General features: G+C 41.1%; 1 protein-coding gene across 4 annotated transcripts in view; it reads right to left on the bottom strand.

Moving 5' to 3' along the window:
- Nucleotides 1–21996, bottom strand: part of FHOD3 (formin homology 2 domain containing 3) — a 399093-nt gene that overhangs the window by 146472 nt on the left and 230625 nt on the right. For all 4 annotated transcript variants that reach the window (XM_050708607.1, XM_035550471.2, XM_050708606.1 and 1 more), the window contains exon 6: nt 15330–15424. In XM_050708607.1, coding sequence (XP_050564564.1) covers nt 15330–15424 — 95 coding nt within the window. The remainder of the gene's footprint in view (nt 1–15329; nt 15425–21996) is intronic.

Genomic DNA, 21996 nt, shown 5'->3' with positions numbered 1-21996 from the left:
ATGGAATCCGTGTTTCAGATCCTCATCAGTACCAGAGTGACAGCAATCCTTACTTTTGATCAAGTTTGATAGGCTGAAAGGGTTAGAAGTATGTTCAGCAGACCCTGAACATGGCTATGGTAAGTACTCAAGGCTCAGAAACCCATTTTTTAAACAGACAGGTCCAGCAGTGCTTCTGAGCTCACACACGGCTGCATGTAAAAGTCTCCCTACAGCCTGTTTTCCTGGAAACCTGGATGTGTGGCTCCAAGATGAGACTAGACCTCACCTACATCCTCCAAACTCACCTGAAACATGCCATTCTTGCCATACACGTGTTTAAATTGCCTCCTTTGGGAATAAAAAGGGTTGACCTTCCTAGAAGTCTGTAGCTACCAAGCTACAGACAGGTTTTCAGCAGCACTGACCAGGACAGGGGAGCAGCTAGCAGAGTGGAGCAACCCACATTTCCTTTCATTTGACCCTTCTCTGTTGCCCTGCTCCAAACCTGAGAACAAAACACCTTTGACCAAGCCACTGCTTGGGTCACGGGTAGGCCGTTACTCTGTCACTATTTAACGTGCGTTTTGGTTTCATTATTGTCAGAATGAAATGTATTTGGGATGTAGGATTTGAGAATTATCCAGCATCTGGGACTTGCATAATTTTTAGCCAAGTAATTGCCATGGTCATTCGAAGAGCTGAACCCTCAGACGCATGAGATCATACTCAGCAGCGATTTGACTTGCATCATAGATCAGTTCCAGGTTGCTGTTTCAGTTCTTTGGGAGCAGCAGAGACAGAAAAAGAAGGGAAAACAGTTGAAGGGAAAACAAAAAACAAAACCAACCACCCAACCCTTTTTTTTTCCTGAAGTAACCACAACAGATTACTTCCAATTTTTTTGGAAGTCAGGAGTAACTGCAGGCAAAATCAGTAGATACAACGATGCCCTAATGAGGGGCAGCAGTTCACAAAGGCAGTAAAATAAACTACTGTATAACATGATCCTTTGTAGCCCGGAAAACTAAACTGAAACGCACTGTGGTAGCTGTGTAATGTCTGACGGGAACGGTTCTTATGTATTTAGCCAAGGGAAATGTAATCGAGATTTGACCCTTTCAACTCATCAGAGTATTATTTTTGAAGATATGAGTGTATTAAGAGTACTAAAATCACACTGACCTCTTACTTTTGGTGTTATTTTCCCTAATGTTAGAAAGAGTTTCATGGTAGGCTTTTGCAGCACTTGACAAAGAGCATTTACTTAAGCATCTAAATAGCTCCACAAAAGAGAAGTATCATAGAGCAACTGTATGAGGGGCACAAAAGACATTACCACAGTGGTCATGGAAATAACAGATGAAAGTATTTTTCTCTATTTTCCAAGGTACTGCATAGGCATATTTCCTTTAATAAAAGTAAAACGTCTCACAATATCTGGAAGTCAGAACATTTTAGGTGTCCACATATGGATTTAGTTGTATAGTTCTTGGCTCTGAATAATAATAATAATAATAATCATCATCATAAAGTTTTCCCAATGCTACAGAGCAAATTAAGAGTCTTGATAGCCAGTCCCCTGCTTTAACCACGAAAATAAGATCTCAGAACCTGGAAGGGAATGGATTTCAGGATTGCTGCCAGAAATCCCTCTCTACTACCTCTGAGTAGTAAAGCAGATCTGCCTACATATGTAATGCCAAACTCAAAAGCTCTGCAAGCTGAAAGTCCTACAACTCCTATCCATTCCTGAGTCATGTTTCTTCTAGCCTGTATCCACCATACAATTCATAGGAAGACCAGTGCATTCCTGAATATTTCCTTGGAGAGCCTAGACAGTCTCCCACAAGTTGACTTTTCCACAGTCCACCTGTTCAGGATGGCGCAATAGAGGTTCAAATGCAGTTTAAGGTATAGAAAGGAGCAAGAGTAATCAAGCAACAAAAGAAAGGCCATAGCCTGAAATCTGCTACAGTTTCACAAATAAACACTTCACCTTCTGCAGATCAACAGTAAGCTCAAGTTCTGGTCCCTCTAGGACAAACAGAGGCAGCCAGCAGCTGCAGCTTAACTATTTTCTAACACTTTCCCCCAGCTGCAGTGGGTGAGACCATGCTGTACAACCAGTGCTCTTCAAAATCTGTGCTCTGGCAGTATTCCTCAACAGGATGCTGGGCAGCATGGGCTCTGGCACCTTGAGCTAATATGGACAAGAACATAAATAAATTGCAACAGAATTAATAAAACCACTACTCTGATTAAGCTAAGTGCTTTAAAAAAATACATTGTGCCAAAGACCACAACTCCAGAATACAAATAAAAAGCAGAAATGATCTGTTTTGTTGAACGTGCACAGAGATTAGCTGTATCAGACTACAAATACCTAACTAAAAGGGCAACAAAAGCTGCATGAGGGAATGACAGAGCACCTAAGCTTGTAGAAGTGACCCATGCTAGATAATAGGTGGAATCACTTTCTGAAGACACATAGATCTGCTCAGCATTGTGTACTCCCAATCTTATCCTCAGTCTGTTCATAGCCATCTGTACTCAACAATGTCTGCTAGGTGGTGCTGTGGGATGGCTTTTCTAAGGCATAGAAATCAGCTTTTGCTTTTTTTTTTCTCGTCTCCTCACTGATGGCGTTTTGTTTTTTTTTTCCCTCTACATGAGAACAGTTGTAGTGTCTTCTGCTTCTTGGTTGTACTAAATGGGCACTGTCTGGTCTCCTTTCTTGTGATTTACTTGCTGCAAGCATGCAGTGGCCACTGCTGATTATGCTGCTTCTCCCGAACAGTCAGAGAAAAGGCATGTACCTGAGCGGTCACCGCATGTGTCTGCACCCACACAGGAAAGGAGGAACCTCAGGTGAAAGCAGAAGGCTTTAATATATACTCAATAGATTTCCAAACTTTAATTTTCCTTTTGTTTTGAAGATACATTATATTTAAGCAAATTATGTTTTTATTGACAAAGCAGGATTTAAAGTTAAAACTCACACACACAAATTAGCAGCACGGTTTCAAAGGAAAAGGTAAGCCTAAAACCTCCTGAGTCTGCAAGAATTAGTAAAATATTACCCTTTTTTCCTTTCAAATTGCAACTCATTTCCACAGGGAACGGCTTTCTAGTGAAAAAAGCTTTAGAAAATAACCCCCTGAAAGGGGAGGTAACTGGAAGGATGCTGGTTTAGACTTCATTTTCATTCTGGAGCTAAATAACTGAATTGGCAGGATGTTATCAGTGCTCTTGTATCCATAATATCATATCTAGTGCAAACTGGGATCGAACTGCTCAGACCTGTCAAAACGCGCTGTGCTCATGACCTGTAGCGGAGGGCAAGTCACTACCCTTATTCGTCAATCTGGTGATGTCCATCACATCTGTTCCACATAACATCATATTAGTTTAGCCAAAGATGACAAATAATCCTAACCCACCCTTCTGAGCAAAAGGGAAGGAAAACAGAACAACCCCCCAGATGAGTAATTGCAGGATTAACCACATCAGGTGATGACGTCAGGTACGACTTGCGTTCAACTTTCAGGTCCTGTCCCATGGCCCAGCTCCTTGGGTTGTTCTTGGAGTACTTGCTGCTTGTGTATGCAACCCAAGCTAGTAAATGACATGGCTATCTTGATGCATACAGCAGTTTCTACTTAGTAAACGGACATTTTCTGTCTGATACTCTGCTCTGAACTTGGATCTTCCACTGGCGCAAACAGAACTTGGGCGTTCGCCTTGCATCTCCTCTGTCAGAAGGGGATGACAAGGAAAGGAGAAAGGGTATCGTGCAAGGCAGCAGCGAATTTTGAAGTCTATCAGGACTCTAAGCAAGTTTGGCAGCAATCTCTCTATCAGATTTGCAGCTTCTACAGATGGCAAGCTGAGTAAATGACCAGGCAGTGCAGATCTGGAAGCAAACATCTTCATGTCTACCCCATCCTTCCCTCCACTGACACCCAGAATCCACACTATGGGGGACCCTACAGCTCCTCTCTGCACAAAAGAGCAGCCCAACAGACATCAGATGAGGAGAGCACATACAGGGGAAGCTAGTACACAGTAAGGAAGACAAAAAGAAGTGACACAAGAGTAGAGCACTACAAACCACCAAGAGTCACGTGGAAGTTATACCACCAGAGACACAGAGGAGAAAGTGCAAAAAGTGGAATTCTGTTCACTGTACTTAAAGGAAAACAGGGTGAACAGAAACAGCCCACGTGGGATTAATCATTTTGAGGCAATCCCATACATTAATACCTGCTGGGGTCTCTTATCCAATTTTCCTCTTTTGTTCACATTTTGCACAAAAGGCTGTAAATATGCAAAGCTCTACTATGGAAGTATTCACACTGTGAGTTAGAGGAGCTGCTTTTCCCTACAAAATCATAACAATAAGGTGCTTAGACAATGACACAGTGAAATTTTAAGTGCTGTGCAGGAAAAAAATAAGGCTTCTGAAGAGGATGCTTTAAATTTATCACTAAAGGATACAGCTACACACTGCTGGAAATGAAAGAAACCAAACATTTACTATAGTACTGTGTCTTTTAATGAGAAGAGGAAATTCAAAAATAAAAGGGTCCAACCTAAAAAAATTCCACACTGATTAAGGTATTAACAGTATTTGTATATTGAGCAACACATTCTTGCTTTTTATTAATGTAATCTTCAAGGAGGAAAACAGTAGAGGGAGGTGGGGCAGGCAAGTACGGAAGTATCTGAACTCCTCGTCCAGTTGCTGTGATCAAAGAGGATCACAATATTGGAAGAGAGTACTCAGCAGGTCCAGATGAAACACATTTCAATGTGCCATGGGAGCTAGTTAGAGAACCTGCTGGTACGCTGGAAACTATTTTGAAAAGACTTTATATGGTATAAACCACTACTAGAGGACTGAGGAAAAAAAAAAAAAAAAAAACCACAGAGAGCTTTTCTTTTGATCTTGATCTTATGAAAAGTACTTGAAGTCCACATATTTTACCAAACATCTTCCCTCCTGAGCTGAAGAGGCCAAACATAAAAGCTAAGAGATAACAAAGATGAGTACTAGGGCAACAACCTAGTGCAGTAATTTTCGTGACCTGAGCTGGTAGGAACTCAGAGGCTTCTTGGGATGCACTACCTGCTGAATATAAAGCCATCACATACGTTTCACTACCTGCTGAATATAAAGCTATCACATACGTTTTGATGGTTTCAGTTTTTGATAGATTATTATTATTATTAACCACTATCCAGGTATCTTCAGCTAGTAGCTGTTGCTTTAAAAAATTACTATATCTAAATAAAGGAATGACGAGCATTTTTGAGAGATGCCAGAAGGACAGATATGGTAACAATTAGTATCAGGTTCAGCTTTCATCTATATATCTGTCTTTAACGCATATAATCTGTCCCTCCACTCCCTCATGTTCTTCCCCCAGGGCTGTAAAATCCAAACGCCAATTTTCCACATGAGGGACTGAGGCACAAAGGGATTTGGAGACTGGTTCAAGAATGTGCCTGGACTCTGGATTCAGCCTCAATGTCCCAAAGTACGGACTCCTTCCATAGTTGGGTCATTCTTCCAGGCTAAGCTACAAGCAAAACACTGGAATATTAACTGCTGTATTGGCTGAGCTGTGTCAGATCTGGTTTACATGATGCTGTGAAAAATGCTGGATACCACCTTTCCTGTAGACAGGATTCCACTACTGCACTATATGTATGGCAACTAAGACAGTGACTAATTTAGGAAGAAAATCAAGATGAATTTAAGAAGAAAAATAAAGACAAGGCTGTACTGATTAATTCAGTTTCTGTCTCAATGGGTTTTCTAGTTCCAGAAAGATAGGAAATTCAGACAAAAGATGCAGAGAGAAGGTTAAGCAGCACAGGTCAACAGAAAAAGATACACCCGCGTGAGTAGACACAGAGTACACAGTGGATTCAATTCAGACTTTTAGAGGAGTATGAGATCCTTATGCAGCCAAAAGTTTGAACAGAGTTTGTGTGGAATTTATGCTGTTGTTTCCTTACAAATTGCATTTCTGTGAAATCCCATAAAAAGGGTAAGCCCCAACAGTGCAGTTCCTCTCAGAAATCTTTAATAACAATTCAACAATCATCAGAACAGAGGGGAGATGATGCAGCAACTTGGTAACTAACTCTGAGGCTCCAGAAGTTTACTATAAACAGTGAGAAAAAATGAAGCAATTAAAAGCATCTTGCCCATATCTTATAAATTAAACTACGCTTGTCACAGGCTGAGTATCTTGAGGATATTGTGATAAATTCATAAGGTAAGCCCAAAGCTCTGTTAATGTAAAGAAAGACTGCCTACATTCTTCAAACCTGAGGGAATAAATGAAAATTAACCATAATGCCTGCTAACAGTCATAAAGAGCCAGCATCTTTAAACACATCAAAGAATGCAGAAAGCTGACCACCTCCTTTCTTCCTACAAAACTGCATGAGTGGTCTCAGCATACATATCTATGCTTTCTGCTGGCAGAACAACCAAAAACCTGTCTCCAAAGCTCAGGACACTTAATTAAGCTTCAGAGCATCTGGATTCCAGTAGTTTTTTCCTTACACTGGTCTCACTGTGTGGGGGAAGAGGAACAACATAACAATTGGGCAATAAATACAGATGAGGTACCTGTCTGTAGCGCTTTCTGGAAACATGCCTATTCACTATGCTTTGTTCTCTTATTTTTTTTGCGCTGATCTTGTATACTTCTCTCCTGCCACATGTGATGCATGCCTTAATCCCCCCACTCACCAGGACTCATGGCCCCACTGCACACCAGAACATCTGGTGCCCATCTTGAACACAAGCGCTTGTCCAGCAGCTTGCTGAAACGAGGCATGGGAGACCAAGGGGAAATGAGGACAGAGTACAAAGGGGTTTTTGCTACCGTCATAAGCCTACAACTTTGATTTTCAATGCCCATTTACTGGTAAGTATTAAGTACATAAACCAGAATCAGTCATCTGATAGATGAGCACTGTAGTAGGTTTAAAGTACAGCTGTACTCAGTAATGCTCATTTCAGACCGAAGATGGCTGATGCCCTGCTCCTGGGCTCCTTGACTGCTGTCCTTTCAATATCAGATGCTGTAAAATTTGGTAGTATTAGTCTGAGTTTTGGAGATCAGGACTCGGGGGAGGATTGCTGAATAGCTTCCTACCAGGATGCCAACACTCTGGCCACATGCAAACGTGCACACAAATATGCACTCCTTGTGCCCTTCCATGTCCCAAGGCTGCAAAACTGAAAGCAGCTAAGGTCTTGTGACTGGACACTGAATTACTGACTGGACATGGGAAATCATTATGATAATAAAATCCGAGGAAATTAAGAGGAAGTGCATTAATTGCATTTCCTGGACTTCTGCACACACGTATTTTACAGTTAGAGTAAAAAACTCCACCTCATCTGAAGTTCCAAGTTAACAAATTTTGAATTTGGTAGCATTTGGTAACCAGATGAGCTTTCCTCGTTCTTCATCAAAACCTCATAGTAGTCCACCTGCCCTCCACCAAGCACGAGACACTGCCAGAAAAGATGCATCCCTGCATCACGTAAGAACAACAGAGACCAGAAGATTTGTAACCCTGCAAACTGAAGCATTATGCATCTGAGCTCATTAAACAGTTCTTCCAGAGAAAAATCAGTCACAACCGCTTCTTTTATTTTCATAACGTGCTGAATTCCCTTAAAATGCAGTTTACTAAAATCTTGACTGAGGACTAATGATATTTCTACCTGCAAAATAACAACTTAACTATCCCAAAAGGTTTGGCATAATGATAGCAATGTGTTTCATACAGGCCAAGTTGATTTCCGTGTTTAGATATACGCGAGTATCTCAGGGAAGCACTTTTTGCATCTGATGGCACATACTATAAACTTGGATTACAATCATCTGCTTTTTATCCTCGGAACAACTCTTTTGTATTTCTTCCTCTTTTCCATCTGACAATTTATGGCTGAAAATTTGCTGCTTTTCTTGTTCAGATTTTATAGTCAAGGACCTTTCAAACTGGTGGCTTCGTGCAGGCTGAGAAGACAAGTAGGCTCCATTTTCTTTCCCTACATGCCTCACTACAAACAAGCTTTCCACCTGCATCTTTGCCTTTCATAGTAATGCTGGACTTAATGCTTGTTAAAAAATACTAGTAGCCAACAGCAAACATTAATAGCTAGGACCTGAGGCACACTTGCCCACAAATGTCAATGGTAACAGATCTGTGACTGAACTGCTTCAGTGAACGAGAACAATGGTATTCTAAAAGCTAGCATCAATTTTTATGTTTTCTCTCTCTTTTTTTTTCCTCCTCCCCACTTAATTCTAGTATTACAATTTCTTTTTCTTCATGCCTTTCATTTGCAACAAGAAATTTGTACATCTACAAAGATACATGGTATTTTCTGGAAAATATTTGGATATATTTCACTCACTGCTAACAGGACATTTTCTCATACATGCTTGAATAGATGTGATCAAGTGAAAAGTTGAGCCTGAACATTCACCACATTGTTGGCAGTTAATCATTACATTTTCTCATTCTCCACTTCAAATGAGTTGAAATAAGATCTCTGACATGATATGGGGGAACTGTGTGCTTTCTAAGCATCATCTTGATCTACAAGAATTCATTTTGAACATAGAAAAACAGGTATTTATCCCTTCAAAATACTTGGGAGTGAATGCAACAGGCTGAGCTGAAGAGATAACTACTGCTGCGGGACTGGACTACTGCAAACAGCCCAATTTGATGGGATGCCTTTGAAACTCATCTACAAATGTGGTTGGTAAAAAAGAGTACTTGAAGCAGTCTGTCTGCTAAGTTGGACAGAACACAGCGAGCACATAATGTAGTCTGCACTGGCCGGCTTATCCTATTCCAAGCTTATTGCAACATCCTGATTCTTATCTTCAAAGCACTAATTAAATACAATTCAAAATAAACTACGCTCATGCAACAGTGTAGTTACAGATTCTTAGTGGAAGACCAAGGGAAGCTTTCCACTGACTTTGGTAAGCATTGGCTCAGGCCCCTGAAAGGCAGGAAGTAGAAAAGTTCATTTCCTATAAATCCAGGATTTTCTTTCTCCGGTACACAACCATTTTCATAACAATAGTTCAATGGCTAACTGCATATCAGATTAGATTTAAGAGCCAGTTCCTAAGCTGACATGAATGTTCACAGTTCCACTGAACTCAAAGCAGTCGTACCTCTTCACTCCAGCTCAAGTTCTTGGGGCAGGGCAGAGCATGGGGAAAGCACACTGCCTGGAGGGGAGAGTCGTCACTTCTAGGAGGCAAAGGAGCTTGAGGAACCAAAACACTGACACCTAATGGACATTTCTACTTGGGACAGACATAAAAACAGAACAAAAATACAGGTTTATTGGACTTGTTGCTGGAGGTAAGAGACAATGCAATCTATGTTGTTTGTACATTATCTGTATATGGAGTCTCATTAGTCAAAGGCTGCGAAGGAGTTCATTAACCACCAAGGCAGCAGATTGGAAAGATGACAGCATACGAAATTAATCAAAGTTGGTCTCTGAGCTGTGCAATTGCTCTTGGATGCTTAAGTTTTCTATCAGGTCAGCTTTTCTTCTAAACATATTAAGAATAAAGTGCAAGAGAATTCTACAGCACTACCTTCTGCTCAAAAATTGGGCATATTCCTGTGCATATTCCATTTCATCATCCACCCAATGTTAATTCAAAACAGGCCATCCATACACAATGATTTACAAAATATATCATCAGAAACGTTCATGAAATGCAAATACATGACATTTCCAAGAACCTCATCATGAAAGTAAACCATCCATCCTCTTTTGGTGAATTCATTTAACATGTTTTGGTCTTCTGTGGTACTCAAGCTAATATCTCCAGTCTTATTCAGATCTTTTAATTCCCTTTGGTTTGTAACTTTCTCCATGGCTATAAATCACTTTACCGTAAGATCTGTAGATTCAGTTTAACATCTGTTTGTATAGGATTTGGTGAGAAATTTCTTGAGGAAAAGAAAAGCCCAAATTCAAGCTCTACGATATTCTCTGCTTTGTTCATGACTTCAGTTGAATGCATGCATAAAGGGCTTGTGAAACACACTGATTTAATCAAGTGCTTTCACTGAGTATTTGCCTCTACATACCTTAAATGACTCACTTGTAAAATTAGGTTTAGTGCTTTGTGTAACTAAGAATATTATTTCTCCCAAAATTCTAATGAAATGACTTACCAACCATATAGATGTTTCACAGTAACCTCACAGGTAAGAGCTCTACTGAACTTTTCTCTTGAAAACAGCAATTTTATTTTGAAATTAACGAATTCATACACTACAGCTATGTCCTGTTCGAACACTGATTTCAAAACAAAAGAGAAAAAAAAAATATTTGTCTTCTTTTGGATTGGATTATATTTGAAATATTCAAGAAGTCACTATTCAATACAAAGGGAAGCAAAAGATTCACACACAGGGACAACTTGCTAGCTAAAATTCATATTTAACCTTGCAATATAGGACCCAGACAGAAACAAAGTAGAAAAAAAAAATTAAAACAAGATGTGAGATAGGAATCTTTAATCAACCTTGTTGTGTCAGCCTAGGCCTAGCATTCTTCCCAATCTTGTGAGGTTACCCAGCTCCACTTTGAAAATGGATTACTTTCCACTGAAAACAATGCCAAAAAGGAGCTTTAGCTCCCCTGGGGAGAATTAGAATGGCCTGGATCATCAAATGGGAAAAAATAATCATTATCAGTAGCAGTCAGAAACGGAGGGGAAGAAAAGGTGAAACCAGACTCAAGATGTGGAATGCTTAATGTCTTATACATTTGAAGACCAGCATGAAGTGGCAAAACCTTGCAGGTTTGTGATGCAAAGGAACTTTTGCTTCCTTTACTGGATGATATAAACAGTTGTTTTTTCTCAACATGTTTTGTTCAGAAATGTAGTTTTTGTAAACAACTCGGTAACCAGTCCTGGAGAGGGTAAGGCACTGATACAGCACTGTGTGCTTTCTGTTAACAGTTCTGAGTGAATACCAATGCACATGAAAGATAATATATATTACCTCATACATGCTAACAGATGAAAAACACATTACAAGGACTAAATATGGCTTAGCACTTCTACATCTCTAACCTGGTGTCCCCTGTTTTGGGTAAGAGAAATTTTCCAACAGTCCTTGCCATCACCATCGAACCAAGCCTACCTGCAGGTGATCCAACAGAGAGCTCCAGGGGGCTCTGTGGTGCCAGCACAAGCGCCTCAGGTCCCTTTGCAACCAGGCTAAACATAACTTGCAATTTGATACAAAAACTTAATTCTAATTTCAACTGCAGCCATGTACAGCCGGCAGAAAAACCAAGGAAGTGGTAGAATATCATTTCCCAGATGCTGCGAGGTTGAATCTAGGTTTGGGTTACAGCACGTGGTCAGTTAAAGCAAGATCGTTCAAAGGTTAGTTTACTTAAAAAAAAAAAAAATAATAATTAAGGAGCAATTCTGAAAGCACTGTTAACTAACATTCATTGACTCATTGTTTGGGGGTTTTGTTTGTTTGTTTTTAAGCAAACTATCTTTCATGAATGTTTCATACTACCAATGAATGCTGAGAGAAAACTATTGACACAGATACTTCCTATACATGTAACTCCTAGTTTATATAGGATGATCACGCCCTTGGCCATGCTATAAGCCCTCTTTTGTAGTAGTACAGCAATACACTGCTGACTTCAGTTAGGGATTACTGGTCTCTGGACACAAACAGAATGTAATCATACACCTACAATTAAGTACATACTTGAATGCTTTATTAAATGGGGAAAGACTAAAGAATTGCTGCGCACCTAGCTAATGATGAAATAGTAGTGATACATATATTGAAATTGGGGTTATCCTGTGGATGCAATGCACCAGTGATCTACTAGCCACTGACGACTGGGAAGCAGTGCACAGCGAGGCTCTGAAAGGCCACTGGCACGCATCAGCATGGTCACACATGAGTGCAGGTGTCTTGCAATGGCCCTGAAAGTCTGGGATTTGCTGATAATGTTCTCGTCCTTAAATAGGATGGCAGAAGCTAACTTAAAGTTTCCAATCTAATGCCTATGTAATACCAGTTTGAATCAGAGGCTCTTTCCACTAGCACATGAGTCATCTAAGTCCTCCCTTTTTTCAGTTCCTCACCCTGATGCCACTGGTGCCTTTAACCTTCTGTAAGGGCAGCAGCGCTAGTGCAGCCACACTGCTTGAATTTTAACCACCTCACCAATAACTTTGTTCAGGGAAAATTTAAACTACAACGTTAAAATTAATGTCACTATCCAATAATCCATCTACATAAAAATTTATTGATGCTTAGGGAATAAAATCAGAGTGGAACTATCAATAGTAACACATATAATGGTGACAATCTAGAAAGGCTTTTAGTTAATTGCTTATACTTTTTTTGTCTCACTAATTTTAAATTTTAGTCCCCTCCCTTCCCCTAACCCAGTACAGAAGTATCACTAGGTGCCTAAAGTGGAGCTGGGTGCCAAAATTACAGCTGTCACAGTGCTGAGTGTGACAAACCCTAAGGTCCTTCACTAAATGCATGTCCTGCAGTGGAAAACCACATGAAATCATATACTGCTCTAAGCGAGGAAGGGAGACAGAGGCAGCAGCCCTACACAAATACAGCAGAGCAAGTAACAGTAAAAGGTCAAAACCGTTATAGAATTTGACAGAAAAAATCTGCAGTGGAAAAAATTCAACCACCTCCACTGCTGAGTTTATTAAACCTCATCAGAGTTTTTGAGAGGGCAAGAAGCAATGTGTCCAGCCACAGCTGTGGCAGCTGAATGACTGCATGCCTTCTGTTTCCTCTTAAAGGGATTTGTCTTGATACTTAATTGGCAATTTTACTATTCCTTTTTGTTCAGCAGTGTTAACAAATTTTTCCTTCCTTTGCTGTAGAGAAGGAACCAGCATAGTAGGACTGCAAGTTAGGCTGTAGGTATGGTGCAGATTCCACAGATTTGTTTTTCACAGAAAGCCCAAACCATCTTAAAATGCATAAAGCAGCTGTCACACCACATTGTGATAGTAAGCCTGTCACACCTTCGATTAACTTCTGGCACACAGACATGGACTTACATCTCTTCCAAGACAGTCAAATAATAACAAAAAAGCAACTTTGATGCTACCTGAAACCAAACCATTCAAAGCACATTGCCCACATTCCTTAGCTGCAGGCACTGAGCCAGGATATGGAGATAATCATTTAGGCTGACCATGGGGGAGGGAAAAAGGAGTTTAAGGACTGGAGAATTACTCTGGTCAAGTACTCTGGTCAAGAAAATTTAGCCAGAATTTCATCTGCAAGGTAGCAATGCAGACTTGTATCTCCCTGACTATGTGCACTAGAGAATTAAAGTAATTATGGATATCACAGCATTTTTTTTCCTTTCTTTGCTTGCCTGTTTCATCTGTTCCATAGAAAATAAGAATCCATAACAAGCAAACCATTTCTCTCTCTTCTGGCACTGCTTGCTTTTCCAACTGTGGCTAACATTCCCTGCTTCAGGAGGGCAAACTGCCCAGCGTAACGCCCAGCCAACAGTGGAACACTTTACGTGGGGGAAAATTTTCTCATCATCTCCCAAACATGAACTGCTCATTAACCATGCTCAGCAAGCCCGAGATTTGATGACCACAATTATGATCTTACTTTTACATATCTACCGATATTAGCAGTCAACTCAGATGAATCAGTTCTTTTAATACTGCAGTATCTATTCTTTGTTTGATTGCCCTCTGCAGCAGTGAAATTTGCACACTGCAGAAAAAAATCTGTAGTGGCTAAAAAGCACCCATGGGACACAGACCTCTTTTTTTTTTTTTTCCTGTCATGAATAGTATTTTTAAGAGGGGAAGGGGGAAAGCAGTAGCATCTCTATGTCACTGCAGTATCCACAAAGCAATTTTCTGTGACTCAGCCACCTGAGGAAAAATGCCTGGACATTATTATTTTTTTTTTAATAATGCTAACCATGGATTCAACTCCACCGAGCATGGCATCTTTCAGGTTGTTAACAATAGCTAACATACCCTGTTCCACTCACTGTGTCATTCAGATCTGTCCCAAGAAGGTGGGGAGATGGCAAGAGCAGGAGCAGTCCCTGCGGGACTTAATAGACTTCAACTAAAGTTGGAGTTGCAACAGATTGCAGATTTGTGGCTTTACCTACCCCATAACCCTTCAGGATGAAGTGTAAGCAGAATATACATTCTTCTTTTTCAACCTCCAACATAGATAGCCTTAAAAGTGGGTTGTTTATTCCATTGGATAATAGCAACTCAAGCGACATAGACTCTGGTATAGGTCTTCAGTTGTTGCCTCCTCATATGTAGGGAACAACAAAGAATCCTCTGCAGCCAGGTACTACTAGACTGTCATCTAGAGCTCTCTAGAGACAAAGAAGAAAGCCATTCTAATTTGTTCTCCCCCCATGCTCAGCAAAGTTGAGCTGTACAGAATGGCTAAGCTGTAGAAAAGGATTTGCATTCACAGAACGCAAAGGGAAAAAAAAAAAAAAAAAAAACGAAAAAAAAACAAACACACACACCCCAAAAGTGGTCCCAATTAATGTCTTGGTAACTGCAACTGCAACAAAAAAAAACAAATCTGCTCCATGGTCAACTGCAATGGCAGCACATACAGTAACAAAGGCATCTCTAGTTCAGCCCAGAGCAGAGCAGACTGAGGGGAGGCCTCATGGCGGCGGCCTGCAGCTCCCTCACGAGGGGAGCGGAGGGGCAGGCGCTGAGCTCTGCTCTCTGGGGACAGCGACAGGACCCGAGGGAACGGCATCGAGCTGGGACAGGGGAGGGTCAGGCTGGGTGTTAGGGAAAGGTTCTGCACCCAGAGGGTGGTTGGGCACTGGGACAGGCTCCCCAGAGCAGCAGTCACGGCACTGAGCTGCAGGAGTTCAAGAAGTGTTTGGACAATGCTCTCAGACATAGGGTCTGGTTTTTAGGTGGTCCTATGTGGAGCCAGGAGTTGGACTCGATGATCCTGTGGGTCTCTTCCAACTCAGGATATTCTGTGATTCTAGTACCTTTGCTTTCAAAAACAGAGTAAGTACCAAAAGCATAAAAGAGTAGGAAAAAGTTAGAAAAAGAAATAACATCCCAGTGTGCCCTGGTTTCTATACAGAGCGTTATGTACTCATTTAGAGCCTAACACAGTCTGTTAAAACCCTAATGCATACGTAATACATATAGAATGCATTTAAAGAACACCAAAAACATATAAAACAAGAATTTTGGAGAGTGTCTTACCTTTGACCCAATAAGCGTGTACAGCCACTGGATGGTTTCATTATGATTTATTACTCCATTCATGCCATCAACATAGAGCATAATTTGTCCCAAAGCTATTGTAAAGAAAAGAGAAAAAAATATAATCGGACCTGGTGAATATATATATATATATATATATATATATATATATAAAATAACCCTAAGAATTGCTGTCCATTTACTGTAAGCACTGTTTTCCAGGGACATGGGGAGCCCAACTAACAAAAGCTACACTGGGCAAGGATTTTGCTGGACAAGATCCTGGGCAACTGCAGTAACTTTACTGACTTCATCTGGATGATATAAGTGTGAATTTCATCCAGTGACAAGCATGGGCATTTGTTCCTTTCTAAAGGATGTCAGGTTTTATTGCCCCAAACTCTGAAAACAGTATTCTACGTGCTGCTTACTATCCTAACAGATCCGTTACCTAAAACGCGTTAGATCTTCTGAGTCAAAACTTTTACCACTTGTTTCAGCACCATATAATGCTTGAATCAGTGCAATTGGATTGACCGTTCCAGTTAATTTCAGTAATCTGAAATTACAGCAGGGCAATTAACACAAAAAAGGAGAGCAAATATTCACCATTGCATAGTGCTCACTCGCAAGTAAGAGTTTTGCATTTTAGTGAGAAAATACAACAAAGCATGGTCAACGATGGATCATCTTTATTCATTTATTCTAAAGCATTTGCAACGTTTCAAAACATGCTAGCAAAATATTTCATAACAATAATTCCATAGTTCGTAATCCTGATAATATGAGACTTTCTAGAGAAAACAGCTATTAAGTCTTTTCAGACTGATAAGGAAAGACATTTTTCATAAGGATTATGAAAAGTGGATTAGCAAAATTCATCTATCATCTTCAAAAGTTTCCACTGTTAGATCTTCTGCTTTATAGCAGGAGATCAAAGCACAGTGGGATGAAAAAGAAATCACTGATGTAACACCTTTCAGCACAGCCTGTTGGCATAACAGCTCAATTATATAAGGCACAACCTGACAAGCCCCTCGTACATTGCTTTATGGAGGAAAAAAGGAAAAAACCCACAGGGTGAGGAAAATTACGACATTATTAATCTTCCAAACACATTCTAAACATTTGCTGAATTTGATATAGGTTGTGAACCATGCAGTACTGCTTTTCTTGAGGGGAGATCTTCAAAGAAATGTGCATGTTAAGTGAGAGCTTTAAATACCTCTATAAGCTGAACAGCTTTCATTTTTACATCAAGTCTCCTCCTTTTTCTCTGGCCTAACATTAGGTACCTTTATTCCTTATCTAATCTGTTACACCAAGCTAGAAGCAAAGCTTGACCCTCCACAGTCATGAAGACAGAAAAGGAGAGCAGGAGTGCTGTGTCAAGGGGATAACTGGCATCTTAGGCAGGTTGCCCTATTCTGGGGAGGTGCCCATCTCTCTCCACTGCTGTACAGGAAGAAATCATTCACCATGCTTTTAAGACATGTCTCAGGTGAATAAAATTAGGTGGCAGGGACACAGGCCCAAGTGTTAAGGTAAAATAAAAATGTAAGGCAGTCAAAAAACGAGATAAGAAGTACACTGACTGAATAAATGGCTTCTTTGTAGCACTTTCCTTGCAGGTCTAAGAAAGTGGAGAACACTGATATCCCATCAGTAATCAGAGAAAGTTCTTAATTCTTGTTTTTACTTCCTTTCAATACCAAAAAGATTTGGCCCTTGATCAGGATGAGATCCAGTAATGATAAGGTCACCAAGCCTTTTTTTTTTCTTTTTTTTTTTTTTTGTACAAATTCTTCGGTTGGGGGTAAAGGGATTTAATTTGAATTTGAAACAAATGTGAAACAAATTTTACTCTTGGCAGATGCTTTCCAAATTAATATAGAAATCAAAGGCAGCAAGAAGTCTGCTTTTAAAGGCAAAACATGCACACGATACAAAATTACTGCTTATACTTAAGACCAGTTACAATGGATATTTAATCGAGATCTGGAATGCATTACTCTTCAGCCTCTTAGATGCAACTCTTCACTACAATAGGTTAAAGCAAATCAGTAGACCTTAGAAAGAAGCCACAGAAAAGTTTAAGGGATTCCTGATAGCTTTCATCTACTACTACTAACCTTGCCCCCCATCTCCCAATTCCTTCCCACAAACGTTTTTTTTCTTTTTTTCTGTTATTATGAATGATATCCCAAGTACATGACAGCATCTATATCTTTCCAGCAACAGAAGGGGTCTTTTGGTTATAGGTGAAAAATTAGTAACACATGATAAAACCACCGGTGCTGCCACTTGATGTAGTGGCCAATAAGCTTCATGGGACAGGAATTACAAAGAATGCCATGAAACATCTAAGACAGGAGATACATTTGCTATGGAGTCATGCTGTCCACATACAAGACAGGGCTCCAGTTGTTTTCTGCCACACATCAAGTTATCAGCTGCTGACAGACCTTGGAACAGAGCTTTGTATTGTTATTTCCTGTCTCCAGGGGTCAGAAAAATGAAAGCAAGACATGATAGGCAGGGCTGAGGGGAAACTGACTTTCATTAGAAGGAAGAACAAGTTATGGAATATCTATATGTACTTTATATAATGTTGATGCCTAATAACTTCTTCAGAAAGGAAAATAATTCTATGAGAAGAGTGGCGTGTTTTGTTTTTTTTTTAATGTAAAATGTTTTTGACGTAATGTCAAGTGTCTGTGCTGAAGAAGCAGAGGTAACACCTGGCAAACAAACTACAGAGGTAGAATGAGATGAGGAGACCACAAAAGCACTAGTGTAGGAGCCCAGCTGATGGGCTGCACGGTTCCCAGGCTCTCCTGGAGCTTGGGACTGACTGAGCAGGGCACACCAGTTGTGCACTGAACGGACACACGGCACCCTACACCATTTGGTATTCCCTGCAGCTTTTTTCTGCAACTGTTAGCCTACATCTCGGCCCACGGCCATAGATTGCTATGATAGCTGTGGCTGTAGTGCACGCTCCATGCACACCCATACCCCGTGTGTGCATGTCTGCTTGCACATGCACAAACACACACACAGCCTTGTCCAGGAAGGACAAGCTAATTTGCAAGGCAACCTAAGGTTGTTCAGCAGGACAATCTACTCCAAAACCATTTAAGTTCACATTCGTACGTGCCTTCAACCATATTTTTTTTGACTGAAAAACGATGAGGTTATTTAATCCGTTTAATCCCATCTCTCAGCCAACTGGAATTCTCTTTGGAAGTATATCGACAGCATACTTGCATTAGGAAAGCTTGCTGTTGTGCAATAGGAGGCTGGGAGAGGGGGGTTTAAATACGGAGCAGACTTAATTTGGAATTTCTTTGTTCCCACCACCCTTGTAAAACCCTTAATCTTTTGAGAAAGTGGTTTGTGACTTTACCCGTAGCTAGTTTCAAGGGGAAAATTGCTGCATTTCTTAGGAAGGGCTTATCTAGAAAAAGGACAGACCAGCCAAAAACTTCATAGATGTGTGTGAAATAAGAGGTTTAAGAAAGCCCCTAAAAACTTGCCGGTACTGGCATTGATGCTCTCTTGGGATCCTCTATAAAGTTAACAGCACCAAAGGGGAAAAACTCTAGCACAAAAAATCATCACGTTCCCATCCAGGCTGTCAAACTTTTCAAAGCTGCTTCCTGCCCACACACCTGCTTCTATAACCTTCTCTATCTGCTTCATATTTTACCACAATCCTGCTTAGAGAAAACAGCAGCAGTGAATGAGCAGAAGTACTATTTGCTTTCAGTTTCCAAAGAGCCAAAACACCATTCATCATGTCAAGAGCTATGGCAGCAAAGCACCTTGTGTTTAAATCTGAATAAGCAAACATCCACGGTGAAGTGGGCCAAAGCCAGGCCCTGCCTGGAGGTTTCAGCTCCCAGGGAAGCTCCTGGCCCAAATTCAGCAGGCACTACATCAACAGCCGCAGCGGTGTTTGCTGCAAGCTGTGTAACAATGGTGAGCATCAGCGCGTGCACACCGCACCTCAGGGAAGACCTTATTGCCTCCGAAATGTCCAAGGATTGCATGCCACAACCCACGGAACGAAGAGTTACAGGACATATGAGCCTATATGGCAATCTACGTGGATTTCAAGGCAATCAGTCATTTCCACTTGCTTGGCACGCAGTCTACCACCACTGTAAGACTTCCAATGAGCAGCATTCACACAGGCAGGATTAAGGAATGCCATAACGGAGCAAACAAGCCACAAAACACCGCAAAGGCCTAGAAGAGTTACAGTTACCATCATCAGTTTACATGAAGATCCTTTTCCCCGATGGTGATGAGAAATCATCATTAATTACAGCTTTGTTACCACCCAGCTACTTGAAAATTAACAAAATCACAGCACAGCTCTGTGCTTGTAAGAGGTGAAATCAGGTAAAATAGATGACCTGGCCTCTCCAGTGCTTCTGAAAACCATCTTACACTAAGCAGCACCGTGCCAAACCTTGTGACTCATACTCACTCCACAGGCTTACAACCAGCTTAAGTTTTTATGATTTTTCTTTCTTTGTTAGTATTGATATGCTTCATTTTAGCTTCAGTGCAAAATCTGTTGTTTATATACCTATTTCCATTTCTTTACTCCTGTTACAGATACCGTAATATCATTCAGGAAGTTAAAAACATTTTTATTCCTGGCCACAAATGGAAAAATATTTTGTTTCTTATCAAAGTTTCTTTAAATCCCTCTTTGTCTAATCCTTTCTTTTTAGCCCTTGTTCATTTGTTCTTTCCATTGTCATAGACATCACAGCTGAATGCTAGGAAACTGATTTACAGGGCACCTACATTAACCAATAATAGACTAAGAACTGAACTTTCTCACAGAAATAAAGTTTTAAGCTGAAACCAGAAAGATGATTCTGTACAGACTTAGATGTATAGCATTGCTACTAGAAATGAGAATTTTTAATGCTAGTTGACACTATTTAAAGTCTAGCTTTTAGTCTTAGAATCAGTGAATTGTTTGGGTTGGAAGGGACCTTGAGGGCCATCTAGTTTCAACCCCTCTGCCATGGGCAGGGACACCTCCCACCAGACCAGGTTGCCCAAAGCCCCATCCAGCCTGGCCTTGAGCACCTCCAGGGATGGGGCATCCACAGCTTCTCTGGGCAGCCTGTGCCACTGCCTCACCACCCTCTGAGTGAAGAATTTCGTCCTTACATCTGATCTAAATCTCCCATCTTTTAGTTTAAAGCCATTCCCTTGTCCCATCACTCCACCCCCGGACACAGAGTCCCTCCCCAGCTTTCCTGTAGGCCCCTTTAGGTACTGGCAGGCCGCTATAAGGTCTCCCCAGAGCCTTCTCTTCTCCAGGCTGAACAACCCCAACTCCCTCAGCCTGCCTTCATAGGAGAGGCACTCCATCCTTCTCATCATCTTTATGGCCTTCTTCTAGACTGATCATCTTTTTCATCTTCTAGACTTGTTCTAACAGGCCCACGCCCTTCTTGTGCTGGAGGCCCCAGAGCTGAACGCAGGGCTCCAGGTAGGGTCTTACAAGATGTTGTGGTTCAGCCCGGCTGGCAGTCAAACACCACACAGCCGTTCGCTCACCCTCCCCCCTCCCTCTCCGGGATGGGGGAGAGAAACGGGAAAGTGAAGCCTGTGAGTTGAGATAAAGACAGTTTATTAAGACAGGAAAAATAATAACAATAATAATAATAATAATAATAATAGTATTAATAGTAATTATGTGTACGAAATAAGTGATGCACAATGCAATTGCTCACCACCTGTTGACCGATGCCCAGCCTATCCCCGAGCAGCCGGCCCCCCACCCCGGCTAGCCACCCCGATATATATTGTTCAGCATGACGTCAGATGGTATGGAATACCCCTTTGGCCAGTTTGGGTCAGCTGTCCTGGGTCTGTCCCCTCCCAGCTCCTGCTGCACCCCCAGCCTGCTCGCTAGCAGGACAGAGAGAGGCTGAAAAGTCCTTGGCTTGGTGTAAGCACTGCTCTACAACAATTAAAACATCAGCATGTTATCAGCGCTCTTCTCATTCTAATCCAAAACATAGCACCCTGCCAGCTACTAGGAGGAAAATTAACTCTGTCCTACCTGAAACCAGGACACAAGAGCAGAACGGGGTGGGAGAATCACCTCCCTCACCCTGCTGGCCACAATTCTTTTGAAGCAGCCCAGGACACAGTTGGCTTTATGGGCTGCAAGCAGACATTGCCAACTCACGTTCAGTTTTTCATCCACCCACACCTCTAAGTCCTTCCCCGCAGGGCTGCTCTCTGTCTACCCACTGCCCAGGCTCTATTCATGTTGGGATTGCCCCAACCTAGGCACATAGGGGGACAAGGGAGGTAATTCTTATGCACTACTTTAATACCTCATAAGTATTTGGGAGCTTCTGAAGCTAGTTTTAGTCCTAAAGTATTATTCAAAGTTCAGATCTTTTTGCAGTGCAGAGACAAAGGCTTTATTGATTAAAATAGATGAAAAAAAAAAAAAGATTAAGGTTAACAGCAAAATGTACAATGATACAGTACAACTCACGTATTTTTAATGCTGAACACGAGTGACAGAAGTGATGACCACGATTTTCCCCTGTCCTGTAGGCTCCAGTTACACCACCTTTCAGAGGCCTCGTCTGGGCATAGCCGAATGGCCCTGGAG

Source organism: Cygnus atratus, chromosome 2 (assembly GCF_013377495.2).
Source record: "Cygnus atratus isolate AKBS03 ecotype Queensland, Australia chromosome 2, CAtr_DNAZoo_HiC_assembly, whole genome shotgun sequence".
NCBI lineage: Eukaryota > Metazoa > Chordata > Aves > Anseriformes > Anatidae > Cygnus > Cygnus atratus.
Note: the sequence above shows the minus strand (reverse complement) of the source record. Positions and strands in the feature narration are given on the sequence as shown.